General features: G+C 38.3%; 1 protein-coding gene across 3 annotated transcripts in view; it reads left to right on the top strand.

Annotated features, from left to right (window-relative positions):
- ppp3cb (protein phosphatase 3, catalytic subunit, beta isozyme) overlaps positions 1 to 21,901 on the top strand; it is a 46,197-nt gene that overhangs the window by 7,020 nt on the left and 17,276 nt on the right. For all 3 annotated transcript variants that reach the window (XM_041989623.1, XM_041989620.1, XM_041989622.1), the window contains exons 2-7: positions 8,693 to 8,893; positions 13,067 to 13,191; positions 14,910 to 15,021; positions 17,589 to 17,734; positions 19,713 to 19,852; positions 21,689 to 21,766. In XM_041989623.1, the coding sequence (XP_041845557.1) occupies positions 8,693 to 8,893; positions 13,067 to 13,191; positions 14,910 to 15,021; positions 17,589 to 17,734; positions 19,713 to 19,852; positions 21,689 to 21,766 (802 nt within the window). The remainder of the gene's footprint in view (positions 1 to 8,692; positions 8,894 to 13,066; positions 13,192 to 14,909; positions 15,022 to 17,588; positions 17,735 to 19,712; positions 19,853 to 21,688; positions 21,767 to 21,901) is intronic.

The following is a 21,901-nucleotide window of genomic DNA, read 5'->3' as shown; positions in this document are numbered from 1 at the left end:
AGCCACAGTGAAAGCTGCCATAATCGAAACTAAAGGTGGTTCAACGATATAATAGTATATGACTTTTTTTTGGATAGACATTGTATGTTGCTCACATGACTGATCATATATATATATATATATATATATATATATATATATATATATATATATATATATATATACATATATATATATATATGTGTGTGTGTGTGTGTGTGTGTGTGTGTGTAAATGACAATGATTTTGTTTGTCTTCCTTCTCAAATTGCTGTTAGCAGCCAGCGGTTTCTCCTCTGTTTATTAAAATGATACACAACTAAACTTACTCTGCTACTTGCTGACAACACTGCTCAGTTTAGTTTATTATCTCCAAGCAAGTTAATAAAAATCAGTTTGATTCACATTTTATGTGAAGCAACATTTCAAAGCTTGCTTTGAATCAGTTTGCATCCTCCAAGGGACCAGACTGCAGAATTGCAATTGCAGTAAACTCACCCTGGCTCAGCTGCTGCAGTTACTGTCAGGATAATGTTTATCATACTGTCCTTACAGTCTTCACATATTATGCCGTATGTACAAACAGCTAGTTAGGATTTACAGGCTCACTCGCCTTCATTACTACAGGCCCAAAAAAAATTTAAATGTGGAAAAAGTGACATTTATCCTTTATAAATTCTGACCTTTTTGAAGAAAATGAATACATATGTAAGAAGTAAAAGCCAAAGCTGAGTGGAGCCACACCCAGAATACACATTTACATGCATTTCTGCACACACACACACACACACTCGCACTAATCACCTCTGGCAAGGCTTGGGGCACTCCCAGAATATTTCCTTTTTGTGCTACAAGATGTCTCCCTCTGAGCCTGTTGTGAAATCTGTGTGTATGTGTTTGTGTGCATGTGCTTTATTTTGATGTTATCCTTGTGAGTCAGGGGTCCCACCTTGACAGGTCTTCGTGTGCCCTGTAGGGAGGGTGGCAGGGCAAGGGCTATTTATAGAGAAGGTACTCCAGAGAGAGGGGGGGAGAAAGGGATTGTCTAATGAGGACAGGCTGTTCGGGGATGGGCTGTTGTTTCTGTTCCTGTGTGTGTTTGTGTGTCTGTACACAGATGGTTCTGCGTTTATCAATTGAACAACTTCAGATGTGTCTACTCCCCCCCCTCCCCCCATCTCTACTACCACCATCTTCAAAGATCCATGGCTTTACGTTAGCTGATGTGGGTCAAAGAAACAGAAGTACTCTCATGTAAATAGTTGCATCTCTGTTCTCTCACACTCCCGACTCTTACTGCTCTCATTCTTTCATCCTTCACTTTCTTCCTCTGCCATGCAGAGACAAGCAGGGGGAAGGAAGTGAGCTTTTTGTGTGATCACATTTGATAAGGTCTTGGGGAGGGCAACATATCTAACATACAAATACACACACACATCCAGGCATGCCATCAGTTCTGGTCGATGCCACTGGATGAACATTGCACAGATATGGTGTAGGCAATGCATTGAGTTGATTCATGACCTGCATAGAGCACACAGACTGTCTGTTTTGATTTCCTAATTACATTGAAGCAAAGATTATATTCTTTTCTGCTCAGTGATCGGACTCCCTGCTAATTAGGAAGCAAAAGTTTGTGTTGTTTTATATGCATTTGGTTTTTATTTTGCAGCGATTGGAGGAGAGACACAAACGAGGACAGATGGATCATGGCTGACTTCTGCCGTCATCTCTGCAATCTGTCTGTTCTCACTTGCTGTCACTTCCTGCCTCCAGCTCCAACCCCTCTGATAGTGAATGGTGTCCCTGTGTCATTAAAACTGATGAAATATCCCCCATAATTAACTTTAGCCATTAGAGATGATGCACACAATAACAATATGATTCCGATCAGATTCTGCTCCAGTTGGGCTATTAGGCCAGCCCAAACAAATTTAGGAGATTTGGTTGAAAGCTATGTCATAGATTTTCTCTCAGGCTCCCCCCTTGCTGCTCTGTGATGTGGAGATTTTTGGCTGAGCTGGCAGCTCTGGTGCTTAATAAATTCCACACAGGGGAGTTCAGCTGTGGAGAGTGGGCCAGGAGACAATACACTATGAAACACAAAAGGCATTTCACTTCGCTTTTCTGGTCTATCTCACCTCACAAGCAGGGAACGTGTCATGTGATTGGTCTTCTCTGTGAAAAAGATAACTTTGGATGATTGACGTTTTGCTTCCACTCCAGAAAGTGGAGTTCTCTGTGTTCTTATGTTCTCAGACAAGGGACAGTTCAAGATGTTCTGGTAGGAGGGAAGTTCCCTATGATGGGTACATTTGAGAAACCAACCACCACTTAAAGGCATGATGTGAACTCAGTATATGTCAAGCTAACCCTGCTGATTAATGTGGGATAAATGATGTATAACGTAATGAAGTATTTCATTGACACATTTAAGAACCACAAACACTGCATTAATATTAACATGCTAACATTAGCCAGCTGGCTAATATTTAACCACAGTCCTTTAATAGAATTTCTTTTGTTCTTTTTTGAGCTAGTAAGTTTGTTAGTTTTCTCACTGCTCAGAAGTAAAGGAAAAAAAAAAAAACAACTAAGCCTTGATATAAAAGCCAGGGTTTACTCTGTTTTATGCTCAATGACAAGTTCAAGATTTTTTGGGGGGGTCAGTAAAATGTAATTTTAAGAAAAATGGTTAAACAACTAAATTTAAGTTTAATACTGTTGTTTTACTGTGACTTTATTTATGTTGACCCCCAGACTGGCAACAAATGCAAATAATAGTAAACAAGCTTACATCTTTCATTAAACTTTAAAATACATTTTCATGTAAAAGTAAAAGTATCTAAAAGTATTTTTATTATGTAATTTTGATTTTACAATTGGTTTTTTTTCTGTTTTTTTTTCAGTATTTTTCAGGAACCACAGATGCTGGAATATTACTGTTCTTTTACATTTTATATAATTTATTTATTTTCTTTTATAGTGAAAGTAAGCTTTACAAACAACCAATGAAACTTTGTTATGAACATAATCAGTACACAGTACCCATGAGGTCATTGGAAGACCCTGCAAATAAATATATTAAATAATCAACAATAAAAACAGATACAGGTACTTTTAGGTCAAGAGTATAGTTGCTTTTTAACCTTGTGCTCCAATTGGCGAACAGCTCTGTTCTGAGCGTAATAGTTCACATACTTGTTTGTGTGCTACACTTGTTGCTGAAGGATTCCACGAGGGGGCGCATTAAAGAGCTCAGACCAAATAGAGTTGCTGAATTTGTAGGGTGTTAAGAAAAGGATAAACATGGTGACAATATAGGAGGTTTGTATTTGGTTACTGCTGAAAAAATGACAGCAGTGTTATCATAGATGGTATGTAAGGCCCCTAAACCAAGCACACCATGTCTTGTCTTAAAATTTTTGCATAATTTTCCATTTGGCCCAGTTACTTTACAGCTGGTCAGATTGGTCCCAACAGTGCCCCTAGTGGTTATTGTCATATTGCCACTGGCGAACATGTAGCAGTAACTTGTGAGGACATGAATAAACAACGCTTCAAACAGACATAAAAAACCTGAGGCGGCCAATCACAAGTATATTTTCCGCCTTAGGGTATAGTATACTATCACAAGGTGTCTTTACATGCAATCTTTTCTTACGCACTGCTTTCTGCATAGTTAAAGCTACATTCAGGTACCATGTTTTGTTTTGGGTTTTTTTTTGCACAAAAGATGTTACAGCAGTATGCAAAGATTTTAGGCACTACAGATGTTTAAATGCTCTTTCATCATGCTGTACCAGCAGATATCATCTGATTGGTCTCATGTTCATTATGTTGCAAAGAAACAAGCCCAAGTACCACATCCAGAGCAATGAAATCTACTACAAACTGTAAAATACGCAGAAAAAACCAACAACAACAAAAACATGTAAACATAATATAGATCAGAGATGTCAAACTCCTGTCATCAAAGACCACTGTCCTGCATGTTTTAGATGTTTCCCTGCTTCAGCTCCCCTGATTCAAATTAAATGGATCCAACAGCTTGTTGTCAGGTGTGTTGAACATCTAAAACCTGCAGGACGGCGACCCTCGAGGACTGCAGCTTGACACCCCTGATATAGACTCAAAAACTGCCCAGTACCTCTGCTTTGCCCCTCTGCAGCTCTCCACTGTGATACAGCTCCTGTTGCACTGAGGTCCACAGTTGCCACTCTTAACTAGCACTAAGGACTTAGCCTCTGACCCTTAGACAAAAACTTCTGTCTGAATCCTGTCTTTCAGAAGTTTTTCTTCATTCTTTTTGATTTTCTATTTTCGTCATTTCCTAAATTTCTGCTTTGCTCCTCCCTGCTAATGTTCAAGATTAGGAGTTAAATTACATGGTAAAGATTCGTAGTTCCTAAGAAATTGTTGTCATTCACATTGTGAAACTGGTATGTGATGTATGTGTGGATGGGTGTTTATATTTTACATTTTCTGGTGAGACTAAAGCTGCCCCGAGTCTTAAAGAAGTACATCAGAAGAGTGCTGTAACAGATGGTCTGAACCCCACATAGCCCTGATTACAACAGCCAGTGTAGGATTACACGAAGAGACAGAAACAACTGAAACAGCCTAACTCAACAGGAAAACCGGCAAGATTTCTAAGATGCACGGAGCAACTACCACTGATAAACAGATGACATTTTTGGCATTATTCTTTTAATTTCCCTTTAGTGCCTGAAACTTTTGCACTGTAGTGTGTGATAAGATTGTGCTAGCTTGACACTTCAGCTCACAGGATGCTATTCTCAAGGCAAAGGGGCAAACAGCTGCTTATATTTTAGATAACTGAAAGTGTTAAAAGCTGTTTCAATGACAGGAGGAGATCTGGGCTGCTCTTCCCCGCATTGCACATTTTTTTCTGATTTCTTGGATTGAATGTAGTTTGTCAACATCCACTTCAGCTTCATGAGATGTGGTATAAATAGGAATATAGGTTGCCTTTGGAAGATACTAACTAGAGGCACATTCAACGTGTTTGGTTTTTCTTAGCTATGAAAGATATTTACATGGTGTAGACATGGATTAATTACTGTAGGATGATTGTAACTTTATCAGCACTGCAGACTCCCTAATAACTCCTTACTAAGGCATCGGAAGCAGATTTTACTCATTAATTCTATTAGCAACACTACATTGCTTGCAAAAATGATTATATTACATAGCACCTGTTAAATATACTGTACACTGAATGATTAAAACTAAACTAAAGATAGTAGACACCTGCTGCTTTGGTTTGATCTCTGGTCTCACACAGGAACTGAAACAAAGCCAGTCAACCTGACTACTTCAAACTGGCAGCATATTGAGAGTCTAAGGATGCAGTTTGTTCTGCACAATCTCTTCCTACCAAATGACACATAATAATGCTTAGATAGATATCAAAGTAAATTCTCTTTTTCATGCATTGAAAAACAATTTTCATCTCCAAAATCTTTGGTTGCTTGCAGAGCAGCATCTCGTATATGTGTCATGTACAAACATCTATGCACAGATTCAAAGCGAAACCCTGTGGGCGCCATCTTAACACCTCTATCTGATTGGATCTTGACAAATCAAACTATAATTGTCATTAGTTAGATTGGCCAAAATTCCTGGAAACTATCTGTTAAGACCTGTAAAAATTGGTGACCTGATTTTCCTTTAGTGACAGCTGTTTGTCTGACATGTGTCATTGTGAGAAAACTGGTTTATTCATTCAACTGTAAACTGTGTTTTGGTGCTTAAAACTGACCAATCATGGACATGTTTAAGAACATAGGAAATGATGCTTCCATTTAGAGTAAAATCATTAAAGCTGATTATACTTAAAGACTTTGTGAATGACAAGGCTTGCATATACAGTAGTAGCTAACTTAATATGTTACACACAATCTCTTCTCATCTGTAATCTTCTTTTCTCCTAACTGACGCAGTCTTCCATTTTCAAGGTTTGTATAATGTATGTAATAATGCTCTCTTCCACACGGGTGCAGGGTGTACATGCCGGTTTTTGTCTTTGGTGTGTTTGAGTACAGTTTTGTTTGTTCAAGCATTGATCTTTCACATTTTCTGGTGAGGTGTGGCTGCACAGCAAGAACCAGGATCCTTTCTTTTATGATGCAAATATAAAACATGTTTCTCAAAATTATGTCACATTCATTCAATTCTAACATCATTTCTTCGTAACTCGTATTTTTTTCCCTTCACACGTTGACTGAAATCTACCAGTAGTACCCTTGAACTGTACACTCATCATTGTTACAGAACCTCCCTTAGTGCCAAGTATAGTTTTCCCAAGTATAGTTCCTTTCCCAAAGCTCTGTTGCTCTCCACTCTCTCATACCTGCCCTACTTTCACACCGCTCTCACAAGTTAAGAGTTTCACACTCTGTCCCTCGTGCTTCTACCTCCTCTCAGCTCTCCTTCTTCCTCTGTGGCTTTTACTTATACGCTGACTTCAGACCTCAGTTTTAACCCAAACCAGAAATATACTGTACATACACACAGCTCATTTATGTGCAAGTTTTTTTTTTACATCTACCAGAATGAGTCCATTTTGTTGTACTGCACAGTACAATGTGTAGCTGTACAGTAGTACAGGACACATGCTGGCTGTTTCTTTAAAAATATGAAGTCATACATATACCACCACACATGAGTAATTCTTTTACTGGCTTGGGCTCTGACAGACTGCTGTTCACAAACCTTTTTGAAATATTAATCACTCCTAGCATGTTATGCAAAACAGTTTTTTTTTAACATGTACAACTACTGTTTTTTATTGATGGAAAACAGAGCCTTTAACTTGGCAGCTTCAGGTGTTCTGGGATGTCTCAGGGCGCTCTCAAGGTGTGTAAAAGTGTCATGGGTGCAGTAGCAGTGTTTAGTGAACATGAACTGTACTGCTCCTCATTTAGCTCCGGCTAGACGCTGCCGATTTGTTCAGTGCAGGGGTGTCAAACTCATTTTGGTTTAGGTACCACATACAGCTCCATTACTAAAATAACAGCATAATAACCTACAAAAAAAAACAATCAAAATTATACATTTTTTAAATTGTGTAAATTATATTTTTACTTTAGATTATTTCTTATTCTATATTTCTGTTTATAATTCATTTTTATACTGTGTATTTACAACTTACAGATCACAACAGATTTACAAAATCACAAAACATTTAATCCCAGATATCTGAAACTGAGAAAAAAAAACAAACCTGTATTTTTTACTATGATTAGAGGGGTGGTTCCCCCAGAGTTATGACAGGGAAGGGGCGTAGCAAGGTTAAATCTTACAGTTTTTGCCCTGCCAGCAAAACATGGACAAACTTGTTAAAGGACCAATGGACATTATTGTAGGAGAAAAGGATGCCCTGCAGACAAAGTTTGGGAACTTCTGGATTAGTAACCTTTCCAGAGCTAGAAGTTATTCCAAATGTACATATGTGCGCATTTCCACATCTGTGTAGTAATCCAGACCACCTGAACTGAACCACTGACTTGTACAAACTGAAATCAGATCTGTTAAGTAAAAAAAAGATATAACAAGTTATCCCTCTGTCTTGTTAATGTTTTAGATTAAAAAAATACAACCTTGATATTTTCTATGTATATTTTACATTTTCTGGTGAGACTAGTCTCAAAGTAGTACATCAGAAAAGAGTCCTGTAACAGATGGTCTGAACCCCACATAGCCGCAGAGAAACGAAAACGTTTCGTGTTGATTTGTGACAGTCATGTTGAAAAGATTGTCTCTACATTACAGCAACAAGAAGAGAGAGAAGCAGCATTAAATATGAGTGAAAAACAGAGAAGAAGAGAGTAGGGACAACAGAAGAGAGTGCAAAACAGAGTGATAGAGAGTGAAAGTGTGTGTGTGTGTTGAGGGAGAGCCAGGCCTAGTTTTTGGTGTGTGATCTAGGCCATTATCTGTGTTAGCACTGGTGGGGCTCCAACAGGCTCATTGGATCCTGCATAACAATACCTTTTATGAGCCTGCATGTGTGTGTGTTACCACCGCTCATACACACATGTGTGATCATGCGTGTTAATGCCATTGTGCCTTACGTGTTGTACGCATGTGCCTCTGCATCTCTGCTTTTTGTTTTGTTTTTTTAACCTCTGTGTCTGCGGCCTTTTTGACAAAAACTTGTGTGGAAGTGTGTGCCTTTTGCATGTGTGTGCTTCCTCACGTGCAGCTGTGCACTCTTGCTGTATCACCCTCGTCGTGAGTACACCCCCCTCTCCAGCAGGGCCCTGGGGGCCTTCATTATGTAAGAAAGACATTACTGCAGAACAGAGGCAGAGAGACATTACTGCAGAACAGAGGCAGGCAGCGCTTGCTTAAATACAACCAGCACAGACCTCAATAACATGCACTCACACACATACACACACATACACAGGAAACCTGAGGTGTGATGAGGATAAAGGTAAAGACTGAGGGGTTTCAGATGATTGTGAGCAAGCTTGCTGAATACAGCAAACATCAATACATCTTGTTCTGATGATGATAAATATGTTTTCTTTTTTTCCTGCATCAACTACTCACATTTCCCCGACTCCCCAACTCATCCTCATCCATATCCATTAACTTATTCTTACACTCCTTTCCCTTATCCAAACTATATCTTAAATCACCCCCACCACCACCTCCTCATTTTCTTTCATCATTACCTTTAGCGGTCCCCTTCCCCCTGGCCCACCGGCTGACCATGAAGGAGGTGTTTGATGCAGAGGGTCGGCCGCGGGTGGACCTGCTCAAAGCTCACCTCACGAAGGAGGGCCGGCTGGAGGAGGCCGTGGCCCTGCGCATCATCGATGAGGGCGCCGCCATCCTGCGTCAGGAACGCACTATGTTGGATATTGAGGCGCCAGTCACGGGTAAGGTGTTGCAATGAAGTTTGAGAAAGTATTGAGTAAATTAGCTTGTGAATAAGTGAGCATATTATAAATGATAGAGAAGATAAATTATTAACTCTAATATCGGACACCACTCACATGTCTGTATGGCAAAAATATATATATCATATTTTAAAATGTTCATAATTGCTCAAAATATTCAGTTTACCACTTTCATCAGATCTTCTCTTACAACAATGAGCCCATTTACATGCACAAAAAATCTGATCATTACCAAATTTATGGAATTATCAGCATAATAATATGCTTTATTAGATAATTGCAGTTATCTGATAATGAGAAATCGGATTAACATACCGCATCCAAGTTTCTCTACAATACTCCAATGTCTTTGTGCATGTAGACCCATATATCTAATTTATTTTGTTTTTACATATGCATTGCTTCCGTCTTTTCAGTGTCTACCACAAAAAAGACAGAAGTGATGCAGTGGAACGCAAAAGAAAAAGACGATGAGTGCAGCAGGATGTCGGAGTATTAATGAAGTAAAACATTCACATGTAGTCTATTTTGCAGCTAACTAGCTACCATTTTAGCAGCTAACGCTAAGAACACTGGCACCGTTGTGTTCCATAAAGATGGGATGTTTTTAAAATAGCTGGAAGTTACGTCTCTACATGTATAATCTGAAAGAAATCTGATAATGGAGTGGAAAGTTAATGTAGACAAGGATTTTTTTGAATATCACAGTTTTGAGCTGCATGTAGACCCGTCAGATTATTGTAATTATCTAATTTTTCTCCCAGTTATTGTATTTGGATGGTCATATAAAAAAATTTAATGCTAATTGTTTTTAACCAAGAAGAAAAATTGTTCTTGTTTAGAAGATTTTTTGTCCAAAGAATGCAGCATCAGTGGCTTTTTAGAAGGAAATTAAAAATTTGTTTCATCAGACCACAAGCCAGTATCCAAGTTCATCTTAAAAGAACTTAAGCACAAAAGAAGTTGTAACCTGAGAGTCTGATGATCATAAACTGTGCATAGATCTAATAGTGGTTTGTAGTTTTGTTCCACTGGTACTGAAATTCCTCCAGAATCTTTATTTATCTCATATTGTTTAAATTTATGCTAACAATATTATGAATATTAACTATATACCCATTTTCATTAAGGAAAGACTCAATCTCTGTGGGATGTTTTTGAGGTGGCAAAAACAAGAAAAAGTTTGTAACCCAGGAAAAGTGGAAATGACAACTATTTGCTTCCTTCTTTTGTGCATTAACAATGCCATCAGATTTCTAACTAATCGCATAATAGTTGTTGGACACCCCACCAGTAAATAGCTCTGTGCAGATGATGTCATAAAGAAGATGCAAGAACTCCCAAACCAGGGCTGTGAGCAAAAAAAAACATATGTGCATATGTATAGTATGTACATTCAATCAGGCCTTTAATGTTTGATATGCTGTACTATTATCTTTTAGACGTTGGGTTTATATGATGTACATAAAATAGTTATGTTAGTTATAAAAGTGTTAAAATCCCCAACCCCCCCCCCCCCCCCCCCCCCCCCCAAATTTCTTTTTAAGTTGTTTGTATGTAGTTATTTTGTGAAATAGGCCAGTTATGAGCAGATGTTTTTACATTTAAACAGAGCCATGCTGTTTTCTCCTGTGTCCAGAAGTTAGCTAGGCTAAACTAGCTAGCTGCTGGTTCTGCTTTCATATTCATTTACCATACTGACACGACAGTGAATTAATCCCCTTATCCAACTCTCTGCAAGAAAGAGAATAATCTGATAACACAAAATGTTGTGTTATTTATTACTCCCATTGAGGCGTTCCAAACAAACCAACAAACAAAAGAAGAAAAGTTAGCATTTAAATGTCTTTAACAGTGAGCACACGCTTGAGCTGTAGAGAAGTAGATCAGTACTTGTTAATTTATCAGAATCTATTAATCTAATATTAATCTATCATATGTATCTGCCACCCTGTTTAAATGTTTTAAATGTTTAAATGTTATGTTAAACTTCCATCTGGCTCTTATTCCCCTCACAATAGCAGGCGCTGACTTCGGAAATATCTGGATGTATTTCCCTCCCTGGGAAATTATATGAACTTAGGTGAATGTAGAAGGAAAGAGAGGGGGGGAGACAAACAGGTTTTTGAACATTGGCAGAGAAGACAGACAAACAGGCAGCCAGGCTCAGACACTTGTAACCTATTGACACTGTTTGGTTAATGTACCTATGTGTATGTTCATGTGTGTGTGTGTGTTTATGCAAATGTGAGCGGTGAGATAATTCTGTGTGGGTTGTTGCGCCCACGCAGTGTGGGAACATCGCTCAGCTTTCACAGGTACAGATCCCCGGGGACGAGGACAGATAGACGGGCAGATGGAGAGACAGTCGATCATAAGCAGCTTAGTGCAGAGGTTCCCAAACCTGCGCACTCCCAATGAGCAACATATTGATCCTCGTTGCTAGGTTTCTCTATTTCTACAGATTTTGACCCAGAAACATGCACTTGAGAAAGTACTGAGGAATGTAAAGTCTCAGCAAGCTGCAACAGGAAACTCTATACTTATAACTTCCACTTATAAAACTGTTGCAAAATAGTGCAGATTCTCATAAAGTGCATTGGATTAACTAGATGTTTAGCACTTCAATTTGGTCTCTTTCAACATTTAAAGGTAGGCTAGTGCAGATGGAGGCCTAAAATTTGAATTGACAGGCTTTTAGGATGTCACATGAAGACCTCTAGGAGAATACTGAGACAGGTTTGACAAGGCACAGTTTCACTTGTGCCATTTTGCGTTCTCTATTCCCAGTTCAAATGAAAGTAAAACCTTGTAAGGAGAAACAAAAACAGACATTTACATGGCAAAAAGATGGAGAGACAGACATGGACGGCCAGACAGATGCAAAAGGGCCATCGTAAAATGGCTGCAAAGCGGAATTGACATCAAGTGAAAGGAGAGACCAGACAGATGGAGAGGGAGGTGGATGGAGAGATGTTTGCTGGCAGATCATAGAGACAGACTGGCCTGAAGTCTTAAAAAATGTAGAGTTCAGCATGTGTAGCCCTGTTCTGAAACTATGTGGAAACAAATTTTAGTTTCAGATGTGTTTTCTTCTTTTTTTTTTCTTTTTTTATTTGCAGTAATTGACTTTCACTTCATTTAATGACACTATTAATTTATTTACCTTTTGTGCCTCTGTCACCTTTTTTATTCTTATTATTATCATGGTCAATATCTTTATTTCAGTCGGGTGTGATTACTTGACATGCATTTGGTTTTCTACAGCAAATTAAGATGAAATTAAAAAAATGGTTTCCTGTCAGCATTTGAAATAAAAAAGACTGAAAAATCACTGTTTGAATAACCTAATCCTAACCACAGTCTTTGGTTTACTCAGCTGATGGGTTTATTCATTCTCTAAAAACATAACATAGCAGTTTATGGATAATTAAATATGTGCTTATAAATTAGAATAGTGTGTACTGTCTCTGTCAAAATTTAAGTTTTTATATATGCTTATGTGTTTTTTTTTATTGTTTGCTATTGTTTTATAATTTCTATGTACTAGCTGGCTTGTAGTTTCTTCTAATATTTTATAAGCCCACAACTTTCCAGGGACATGAGAAGAAAATTAGCCTGTATGTCTGGCATATTAACATGACAGACTGAAGAGTTGTGTTAATTAAGCACAAATTCAAAACCAGCATGACTGCAGTTAATGTTTATGTAAATATCAGTCATTTCCTTGTTAAAACAGAAAAAGAATCTGATGAGTTTCTATAACCAGAAGATGTGCCCAACTACCCCAAAAAACATTTAAAAAGCCGCACATAAGGCTAACCGACTATAATAAATGGAAAAGTTTTTTTTCTAGTCTTTTTCAAAGCACATTGTTTTGGTAAAAATAATAATATTTAAACAGAGCCTTCAAAATAACTGGCATACATCTTTTCAGACGACTTTTAAACCCTTTTTCTTCTCCATCAGACAGATGAGTGATGTTTCTAGATCAGCACACAGGACAGATATACCTCTGCAGATGCAAATCAGGCCATATGGAGCCACTGAAGCAAAGACATTCTCATACTTCTCTTCTCAATTGTTAACATATGGAAGCTAAAACTTTAGCTTCTACATCAAACCAACCACTGATGTGTGCTGTTTTCACAGTGTGTGGAGATATTCACGGCCAATTCTTCGACCTGATGAAGTTATTTGAGGTTGGAGGTTCTCCTGCTAACACGCGCTACCTCTTCCTAGGGGACTATGTGGACAGGGGCTACTTCAGTATTGAGGTGAGGATGGGTATATTATTCAGCTCTGTGCACACTGTGTGCCATATATCTGGCTATATCTCTTTTTTATGAGAGTGCATTCATTCGGAAGAGCTCTATGCCACTGTATTGTATATGCAACGAGTGTATAACTTAAATAGTGTCAGTGGTGTACATTCCCAGAGGTCTGATATGCACCCTCCTGGGGCAAGGTTTACATCACCACTGAGATATACAGTTGCAGCACTGTGCTCAATGTAATGTAGTATAACTGTACAAAAGGTACTCAATAAAATCAGACAGAACACCAGGTGTATCTGACAGTGATGACACCATTTATCATCTTTCAATCATAATTATATATAATAAGCTGCGTACAGAAATGTGTAGGACAGCTAAGATAGTACACTAGACATAATGCCGTTTTGCCATTTGATTAATCAAAGCAGATGAAAATTCAGTCAAATATTTTTATTTTTATAATTACTTATATATAAATTTCACACATGATCAGCAGTATGACTTGATAGCTTATTGAGTAACTATGATTTATGGATGTGAAGAGAATGGAGCAATATTTAGGCCACCTTCCGAATGCTTGTCAAGGACACATACGCAGGGAACCTATTGTAGAGCAGAGATGACTATAAAATTGTGAAAAGAAAAACCCTCTGAGTCATTTGTAGGGTTAACTAAATTATAAGAGTGAAAACATATTGAGTGACAAAGTTGTCATATCCACCGCTGTTTTCAATTAATTTAAATAGCTCAGTCTTCAATTTAAAAAGCTGTTTGTGTATATGTTTAGAGGTGGGTAAGGATCAGTTTGCCTCCAGCTCTGTTATTTACAGTTGCTAGTTTCTCATTCAAGAGAGGAGAGAAAATTAATAGTTTTTGTTTAGGTAGGAACTCAACTTTGAAAAGACTCAAAGTCTGTCTCATATAACTGTCCATTAGCAGTGATGTCCAGTGATGTTACATTTATGTGTGCATATTGTACTTTCTTTACAGCTATTAATTAACAATGATGTTCTCAAGGATAAGTTGCTTTCAATGTTCTTTCCCTGAAAACAGAGGCTATAGAAAAGAGCTAGCTTAGCTTAGCAAAAAAAGTAAACAAAAAACAAAATGTACCACTCAGCACAACCCCAGAAGTTAGACCTGTTGGACTTGTTAAAAAAAACATTAAAAAAATGCTTACGAATTAAATATAGTTGAAATTGTGTGATTAAATGTATGTGTGCATATTCTGATACAGCAAACCATTAGCAATAATGTCTTCAAGAATAAGTTGCTTTCACTGCATTTTCCGTGAAAACTGAAGCTAGCTTAGCTTAGCTTAGCGTATCTTAGCTTAGCTTAGCTTAGCGTATCTTAGCTTAGCTTAGCTTAGCTTAGCTTAGCGTATCTTAGCTTAGCTTAGCTTAGCTTAGCTTAGCTTATCAGAATGACTAAAAGCAGCTGGTGACTGTCAGTTTATCTATAATGCTTGTTCCTAAACATCTTCAAATGGTAAGCTAGTCTTCTAAATTAAAGTTATTTCTTGAGTACAATTTTGCGCTTCCAAAATAGATTTTACAAGACAGTTTTAATTTTGAATTGGAGACAGAAGCAGTTTGATGCATCCGTAAAGCTAAAGTTGTTTCTTCTGTGAAAGTTTAACGTAGTAACTACTGAGCTGCTTAGAGCTAAGAGCTCTGTCTCTTTCTCTTGTTTTTTTGTCCCTGATGACCATTTAGTGTGTGTTGTACCTTTGGTCACTGAAAATCCTGTACCCAAAGACGCTCTTTCTTCTACGGGGAAATCATGAATGTAGACATCTGACAGAATATTTCACCTTCAAACAAGAATGTGAGTTGTCTTTTTTCTTCCTCCTAAAGATTTTCTTTCTATATTTATGTCATTGCCTCATGTCTAATTTACATTTTGCTTTGTGCCAGCCCTTTACATCCTAAATTCTGTGTTTGCATATGTTGTATTAATACATTATATAAAAACATAAATAAAAGCACATATAAAAACACATGTCAATTCTGTGTTAATACAGCCAAATTTGAGATTTTTAACATAACTGATGCCAAAATATTAAAAAACTGATTTAAAAGTAAACATATAAGTTAAAACTTAATGTTTGCATTTGTGTGGGAACATTGCACTTAATTTACATTTACATTTAATTCTTTAAAAGCTGAAGGCACAAGATTTGAGAGTCCTAATTTGATAATTCCAGAGTAATTCCTACATATCTATAAACAAAAATCATGAAACTGTATTTACAAGTTCTCGATCCCTAATAAAAATGATAAAATATTTTATTTATCTCAGGGCAAAATTACAAATGTGACTAATGACATGGATGTGACTTTTTCAGGCTATTGTGGCCCAGAAAATGTGGTTCAAACTTGTTGCAGCAGGTAGAAGTGTGCATAACAAGTCCATGTAAAATTGTGTTTAGTACTCAAAATCCTTCTGAGCATAAGTGACAATGATGGCCTGCACATAATCAATTAGCATAACTCACATTCTCCTAGCTTGACAATTAACTATGTCTCTACATTGAAAGTAAAGCCTTGCAGGTTGCAATCTGAAGATTTTCCTATTATGCTTTAGTATTTTTAAAATAAAGATAAAACCATTACAGTCTCCTCCAAACATTTTCCATCCTGTATATTGCTTCTTACTACACACCCATGCACACAAATGTGAATAAAATGAATTGACTAAACAGTCAGTAGTTAAAGATTAAGTGTCTTTTTATCAGTTAATCAATACATTTACTCTTTGCTTTATTATGGTAAGTCTTTTCAGAAGGACCTCTTCACTTCCTCCCCCTCACATCCTTCCAATCCTTCCTTTCCTACATCTTCTCCCTGCTCTCCCACACTGCCATTTTTTTCTCTTCTTTCATCTACCCTCAGTACTTTCCTTCTTCCCTCCCCCAGCGTCCTCCACCAATGAGCTTCAGCGTCCTGTCCGAGAGTGGGTGATTAGCAGCAAATTAATTTGGCTCTTAATGATTGGCTCAGGGACTTACTCCTCTGTGTCTGATTGGCCAAGGGACGAGGAAGCTAATTTCCCCTGATGCTTTTGGCGAATAGTGGCTGCCCTCAATTACCATCTGCTGTATTTGTGTATGTGTGTGAGCGTATATGACAAGTGTGTGCAAGTGCATGTTCGGTGACTGCATGCATGTGCAAGTGTCTTCATAAATGTTTGAGTGTGTGGAAGGAGCTGACAACTGGTGGACTGGCAATAATGAGCTCTTGCTCTACACGAGGCAGATGGAGAGGTTGACAAACACACTCCTTGCTCACACACAGAAATGTTGGCCCCTGTATACCGGTGCTCCACAATACTGTCGTTTTCATGTCCTCACACTCTCCCTTCTCTTCCCCCATCTCTCTTCCCTCGTCCTCCATCATCTCCTCTCTTTCCTTTCTTAACCTCTCCTCCTCCTGTCTCCTCCCATCAGTTTCTCTCTCCTTTCTCTGTATGAAATTATCTTTCTTCTTTTCTCGACTCCCTCCTCCCTTACGCTCATGTCAAAAATCCACCCTCATCTCCTTTTCTTCTTTTTCTGTCTCTTCTCCAATCTCTTTTTAGCTATTTTAATCTGTTATGTAGTTTAGTGTCAGATGTATTGTTTTTGTGAAATGTACTTTAAAAGATGCTGCGTGTTGTTGGATGTCATCATTTATACTGGTGGCAAATCAGAGATGTGTTTCATAAATCAGAACTTCGTGTGACACCTTTTTAGTTTTTACTGGAGACATCATTTGAGTCCTTACCTCCATAGTCATATGAAATGTACTGTAAAAAGGAGAATCTTTATCTTTAAATTCAGCAATAACCTCATGATTTGATAACGTTATGAAAAAAATCTGACATAGTAATCCTTAAAACTCCACTATACTGCTGGCACTAAAGCAGAGCCTTGAGAGAATGTGCAGATATGTGTGAGAGAATGGGTGATATTAATTCTGTTTTGTTGTTCTGGTTGGTCTTTATGCTGCTATATCTGTTGATACATTCATTCTACATAATTTTAACCTCATAATTTGACAACTGAGGCTGACCTAAAAAATAATGTCTGGATGTTAACTGGGATTAAAGGGGTTGAACTTCTACATTCATTTTTACTTAAAAAAACGAAAATACCCAAAAATGGCTTAGTGTTAAATGTTAATGCTTTTACACCCAAGTGAACAAAAAAAAAAGTTTTTTTTTAGAGGAACTGTTAAGTCTGTGGTCTTTAGATGTCCGCGTTCTTCAGATGTGCCCTCATGTTTGTTTGTTCGCAGCATTCCTTGTTGCAGTGTGTTTGTGTGCGATATGCATTCATCACAGAGAAACGGACTGACTCAGGCTCTTCTGTCGCCCTAAGTCTTGTAATGTCTCTCCATTCCGTCTACCTCCAGGTAAGATCAAGTACTCAGAACAGGTTTACGACTCCTGCATGGAGGCGTTTGATTGCCTTCCCCTGGCAGCCCTGATGAACCAGCAGTTCCTGTGTGTGCATGGGGGGCTTTCACCAGAAATTCACACGTTGGACGACATCAAGAAGGTACGAGGAGAACCATACACATGCACTGTTTTAAGACAATAATGTTAATCTTCATATCCACAAACAGTAAAAGCTGAGTGATTACTGAAATTCCTTTTTTTATGGTAAACTTAGGGCACATTCTCACTGGTACTGTTCGGTCTGCTTTATGCGAACCCTGATCAGTTTCCATGGATAATCTGGTTCATTTGGAGCAGTGTGAAAAACGTATTCACACAATGGCAGCATTTGAATGAAGACTTGTAGAGATATTGATGTTGAATGGTGGTGCTCTGATGGACTAACTTGATCACAGGTTGCAAAGGCAAATTTCTTTTTAGTCTAATTTCTGAAAGCATTCAGCCGTCTAGGATATACTGCATGTTTTTATGTTTAAAGTTGAAATGTCAAAATTTGCTTCTAGTCATCTGCAAATCAGTTACTATGAAATTTTCCAGACTGACCCAAGATAGTAACAAAACATATTTTAGACAGATCCATAAAGTGATTTAACAGTTGTGGTAGGCATGCTCAGTAATCCATATTGTGTCCTTGATCTACATTTATGTCAGAGACCTAAAGTACTAATTTGCATAAATCATTGTAAGTGTATTTAGACTAACAGATTCATTGAGAGTATATAGGCTGTAAGTAAGCGGTTAATCCTAGTGAAATCTGTTCATTCCTACAGTAAAATTAGTTTAATTTAAAGAACAGGATGAAGGAGGAGTAATGTAAATGGATAGGCAAAAGAATGAAAGTCTTTCTATGCAGTTAGAGGACAACAGAGTCATGAGTTTTAAACTGTGTTCTTTAACCAACAACCTTTGTTGATGCAGTAGATTGTCCTGTATTAGCCTCAGATCAGGGTCGGCCTTGTGAATCAGTTCATTCTCTCTTTGGGTGTATTAATCCTCAGGCATTTGCCCTCAGAATAGGAAAAAAACTGGCATTACACACTCATAAAACCTCTACAGTATAGTGGTACATGCACCAGTTGATATGCTACAGCCGCTGCAGGAATAATGGCCGACACGGGCGATTCTGCAGAGCTCCCAGGTTGAGGTCTGGCTCAGTTTGCTCCCAAGTATTTTTACTCCTGTAGCTTACAACACCTCCTCTGTGTTTGAAAGATGAAGGTCAGGATCTTTTGAACTCCACCTGTTTTTATTTTGCTGATGTTGAGCTATCAGTGGTTTAACTCAGACCGATCCACAACCTTACCCTGTGTCACATCCACCATAAAAACAGCACCGGACAGGACTTTTTTTTTTTTCTTAAGCACACTACTTAATGCGGGAACCTAAAATAACATTTTGTGTAAAAATACAGTGTTTAGACCAGATTTGCTGATAGATTTTTGAGGGTAATTGTTGTTGAAAGTACTTCAGCCTGCTTTTTAAGCACACATTGAAAAGTCTGAGCAAATTTCAGGAATTAAAACATTTACATGACACAATTAACACATTAAAATCACACCTGAGAGCAGCTATGAACACACAACAACTGGTAACTATACTATCTAACTGCATGTACTCCAATTTAATCCTTGAAACAAAAGAAAATGGACCTGGGGAGGAAATCCTGGATGAATGTATACAGCTCACAGCACCATAGAATACGTTGACACACACATGAACACACACTTCCTCATCTAATGGCAGTGTTTCCATGGTGAATCTGCTGGTGTGACATCTTCTCCCTCCTGTGTGGTGAGGGTTGCTATGGAGATGCTCTGCTCTGACAGTATGTGTTTGTGTGAGTTTATTTGCGTGTGTGTTTTGTGACTTCTTTCCAATCTGATTTGTACTGTATGTGCTTACGGGTTTGTTTGTGGTTTATGCGACTAAAAAAGAAAAAGGTGTCCATTGCACATAAACATGCTTCATCTTTCTACATACTTTTGTGTGACTTTTATTTATTTATTTTTGCTTTGTGGGAGCATTTGCATTTCCATAAGCTTGTGTTTCTGTGGGTGTGTGCTTGTTGCATGTCCTAGTTGGACCGGTTCAAGGAGCCCCCGGCGTTTGGGCCCATGTGTGACCTGCTGTGGGCCGACCCCCTGGAAGACTTTGGCAATGAAAAGACCCAGGAGTACTTTGGCCACAATACAGTCAGAGGATGCTCCTATTTCTACAGGTACAGAAATAAATAAAATTACTCCTTACAATGTTAAAAAAAGAAGAAATATTACGTTTTATTTTAGAGATAAAATCCACTTTAACCCTTAAAACTCCACTAGATCAGTGTGTAGTGTTTATAGTGAGACTCTATAAGCTAAATCCACAATGAGTGATCCATAATAGCACAATTAATTATCACATTTTTGTAATAGGAAAAGATAGCTATCACTACTATGTTGCTAAGAGACGTCTGTTTTGACCCAGAAATGATGTTGAAGCCACTTCTTGTCAAACTTTCCTCCAATGAGACAGCTGAAATTGACAGTAATGTCCAATCAGGTGCAGCCAATAATCAACAAGCGACAAGAAAGTGTGTCTGAAAAAAAAACTAAACAAAATTATTGCTGAAATAAAGCCAAGAAGACATTTTTTGGTGTCAAAAATGAACAGAGTCTTAGTTTGTTTTATGAGATGAGATAGTATGTAAATAGTAGCATAAATAAGTATCAATAGCAAAACTGCTTGAGAAAAGGCTTGGCCAGTGTTGATCTGTGTGCTATTTCTACAAAGTACTGTTAGTAATAAATTCTGCTCTCCTGCTCTGGTTGACCTTAATGGTGCTATATCTATTGATGCATTCATTTTACATCATTTTAGCCTCATAATTTGACAACTGAGGCTGTCCAGAGGAAATAAAGTCTGAATGTTGACTGTGATGAACTGGGCTGAGCTTCTGCATGAATTTTTCCATGAAAAAATGGCTTGGGAGTTTGAAGGGTTAATGGGAAATAATATAATCTTTTAACAGAGCAGTACTGTACTTTAATGCTCAGCGATATGAGTTAACCTGATAATCAAACAAACTCGATTGAGTATAATATTCAGATATAAAAAGTTCACTGTAGCAATATTTTTAAAGTTACCAGCTGAAACAGGCAGTTCTCAGAAGATGTGTTTATGATCTGTGCACCTTGAGGCTGCCTAGTGTTAGAGCGATGTGGAGCTCAACTCTAAATCAGGAATTTAATAAGTTTTAGGTGGACTGCAGGCTATTGGTTTGGGATGTTGTTGATGAGAGGAGAGAACGAGAGGCGCTTCCTGCATGGTTACACTACATCCAAGATCCACTAGCATTCACTAGGATTTGTCCCAGAGACAGAAAATCTTGGCCAGTTCATGCACACACACAAACAGTAAACACGGCACATTCACAAACACATACACACAGTTCCGTTTCAGCATGAAAAGATATCCCACAATCCCCAGGGAGACTGCACGGTTCTGTTGCTATGACGACTGGCTACTCCTGCCAGATATGGAGTGATATTAAGATACAGTGAGAGAATGAGGGAGAGCAACATAGGAGGAGGGTGCTGATGGTGGTGGTGGTAGGGGAAAAGATGAAAGATGGAAATGGGAAGAAAATTAAAATGGAGGAATGCGGAGTCGAGGAGCTGTGGCTGAGAGACAGAAGAAGAGTCTGTGCGGTCCTAACTGAGTTCCTCATGCGTGGAAGTCAGTGTTGTGACATGTTCTCTGTGGCGAACGCACTAATTTTCTATGTTTAGGAGACGCAGCATCAATCAGCCAACTAGTGTGCACTCAGCCCCCACAGCTCGGAGGCAGCCATAAGCCCTGCTCAGGCCTGCTCGTCCTCACCGATGCCCCCTGCTGGTCACATCCAGACCTTGCATTAGAAAACAGGAGGCTTTGTTCAAACGCTCTTTTAGGGTTTATAGCAACCATGAAACAACATATGACCCTATTCTCATGAAAAGTGTCATTTACTGGCTCTTTTTGGACCTTTCTTCCCACACGTCTCATCTTTGTCTCCGTGTCTTTCTGTGCCCAGTTACCCGGCAGTGTGCGAGTTCTTACAAACCAACAACCTGCTGTCAATCATCAGAGCGCATGAAGCACAGGATGCTGGGTAAGTCATCCACTCAGTTTAAATGAGAGCAGCATTTCATTTATTGCTTATCTTGACATTTCATTTTCTGATTTCTTTCTTTCTTTGTGAGGGAATTAGAACGCAGCAATAAAAGAGATTCCACTATTTTCCCTC

The sequence above is a fragment of the Melanotaenia boesemani genome, chromosome 7 (genome assembly GCF_017639745.1).
Source record: "Melanotaenia boesemani isolate fMelBoe1 chromosome 7, fMelBoe1.pri, whole genome shotgun sequence".
NCBI classification, from domain to species: Eukaryota; Metazoa; Chordata; class Actinopteri; order Atheriniformes; family Melanotaeniidae; genus Melanotaenia; species Melanotaenia boesemani.
This window is presented reverse-complemented; position numbering and strand designations above follow the sequence as displayed.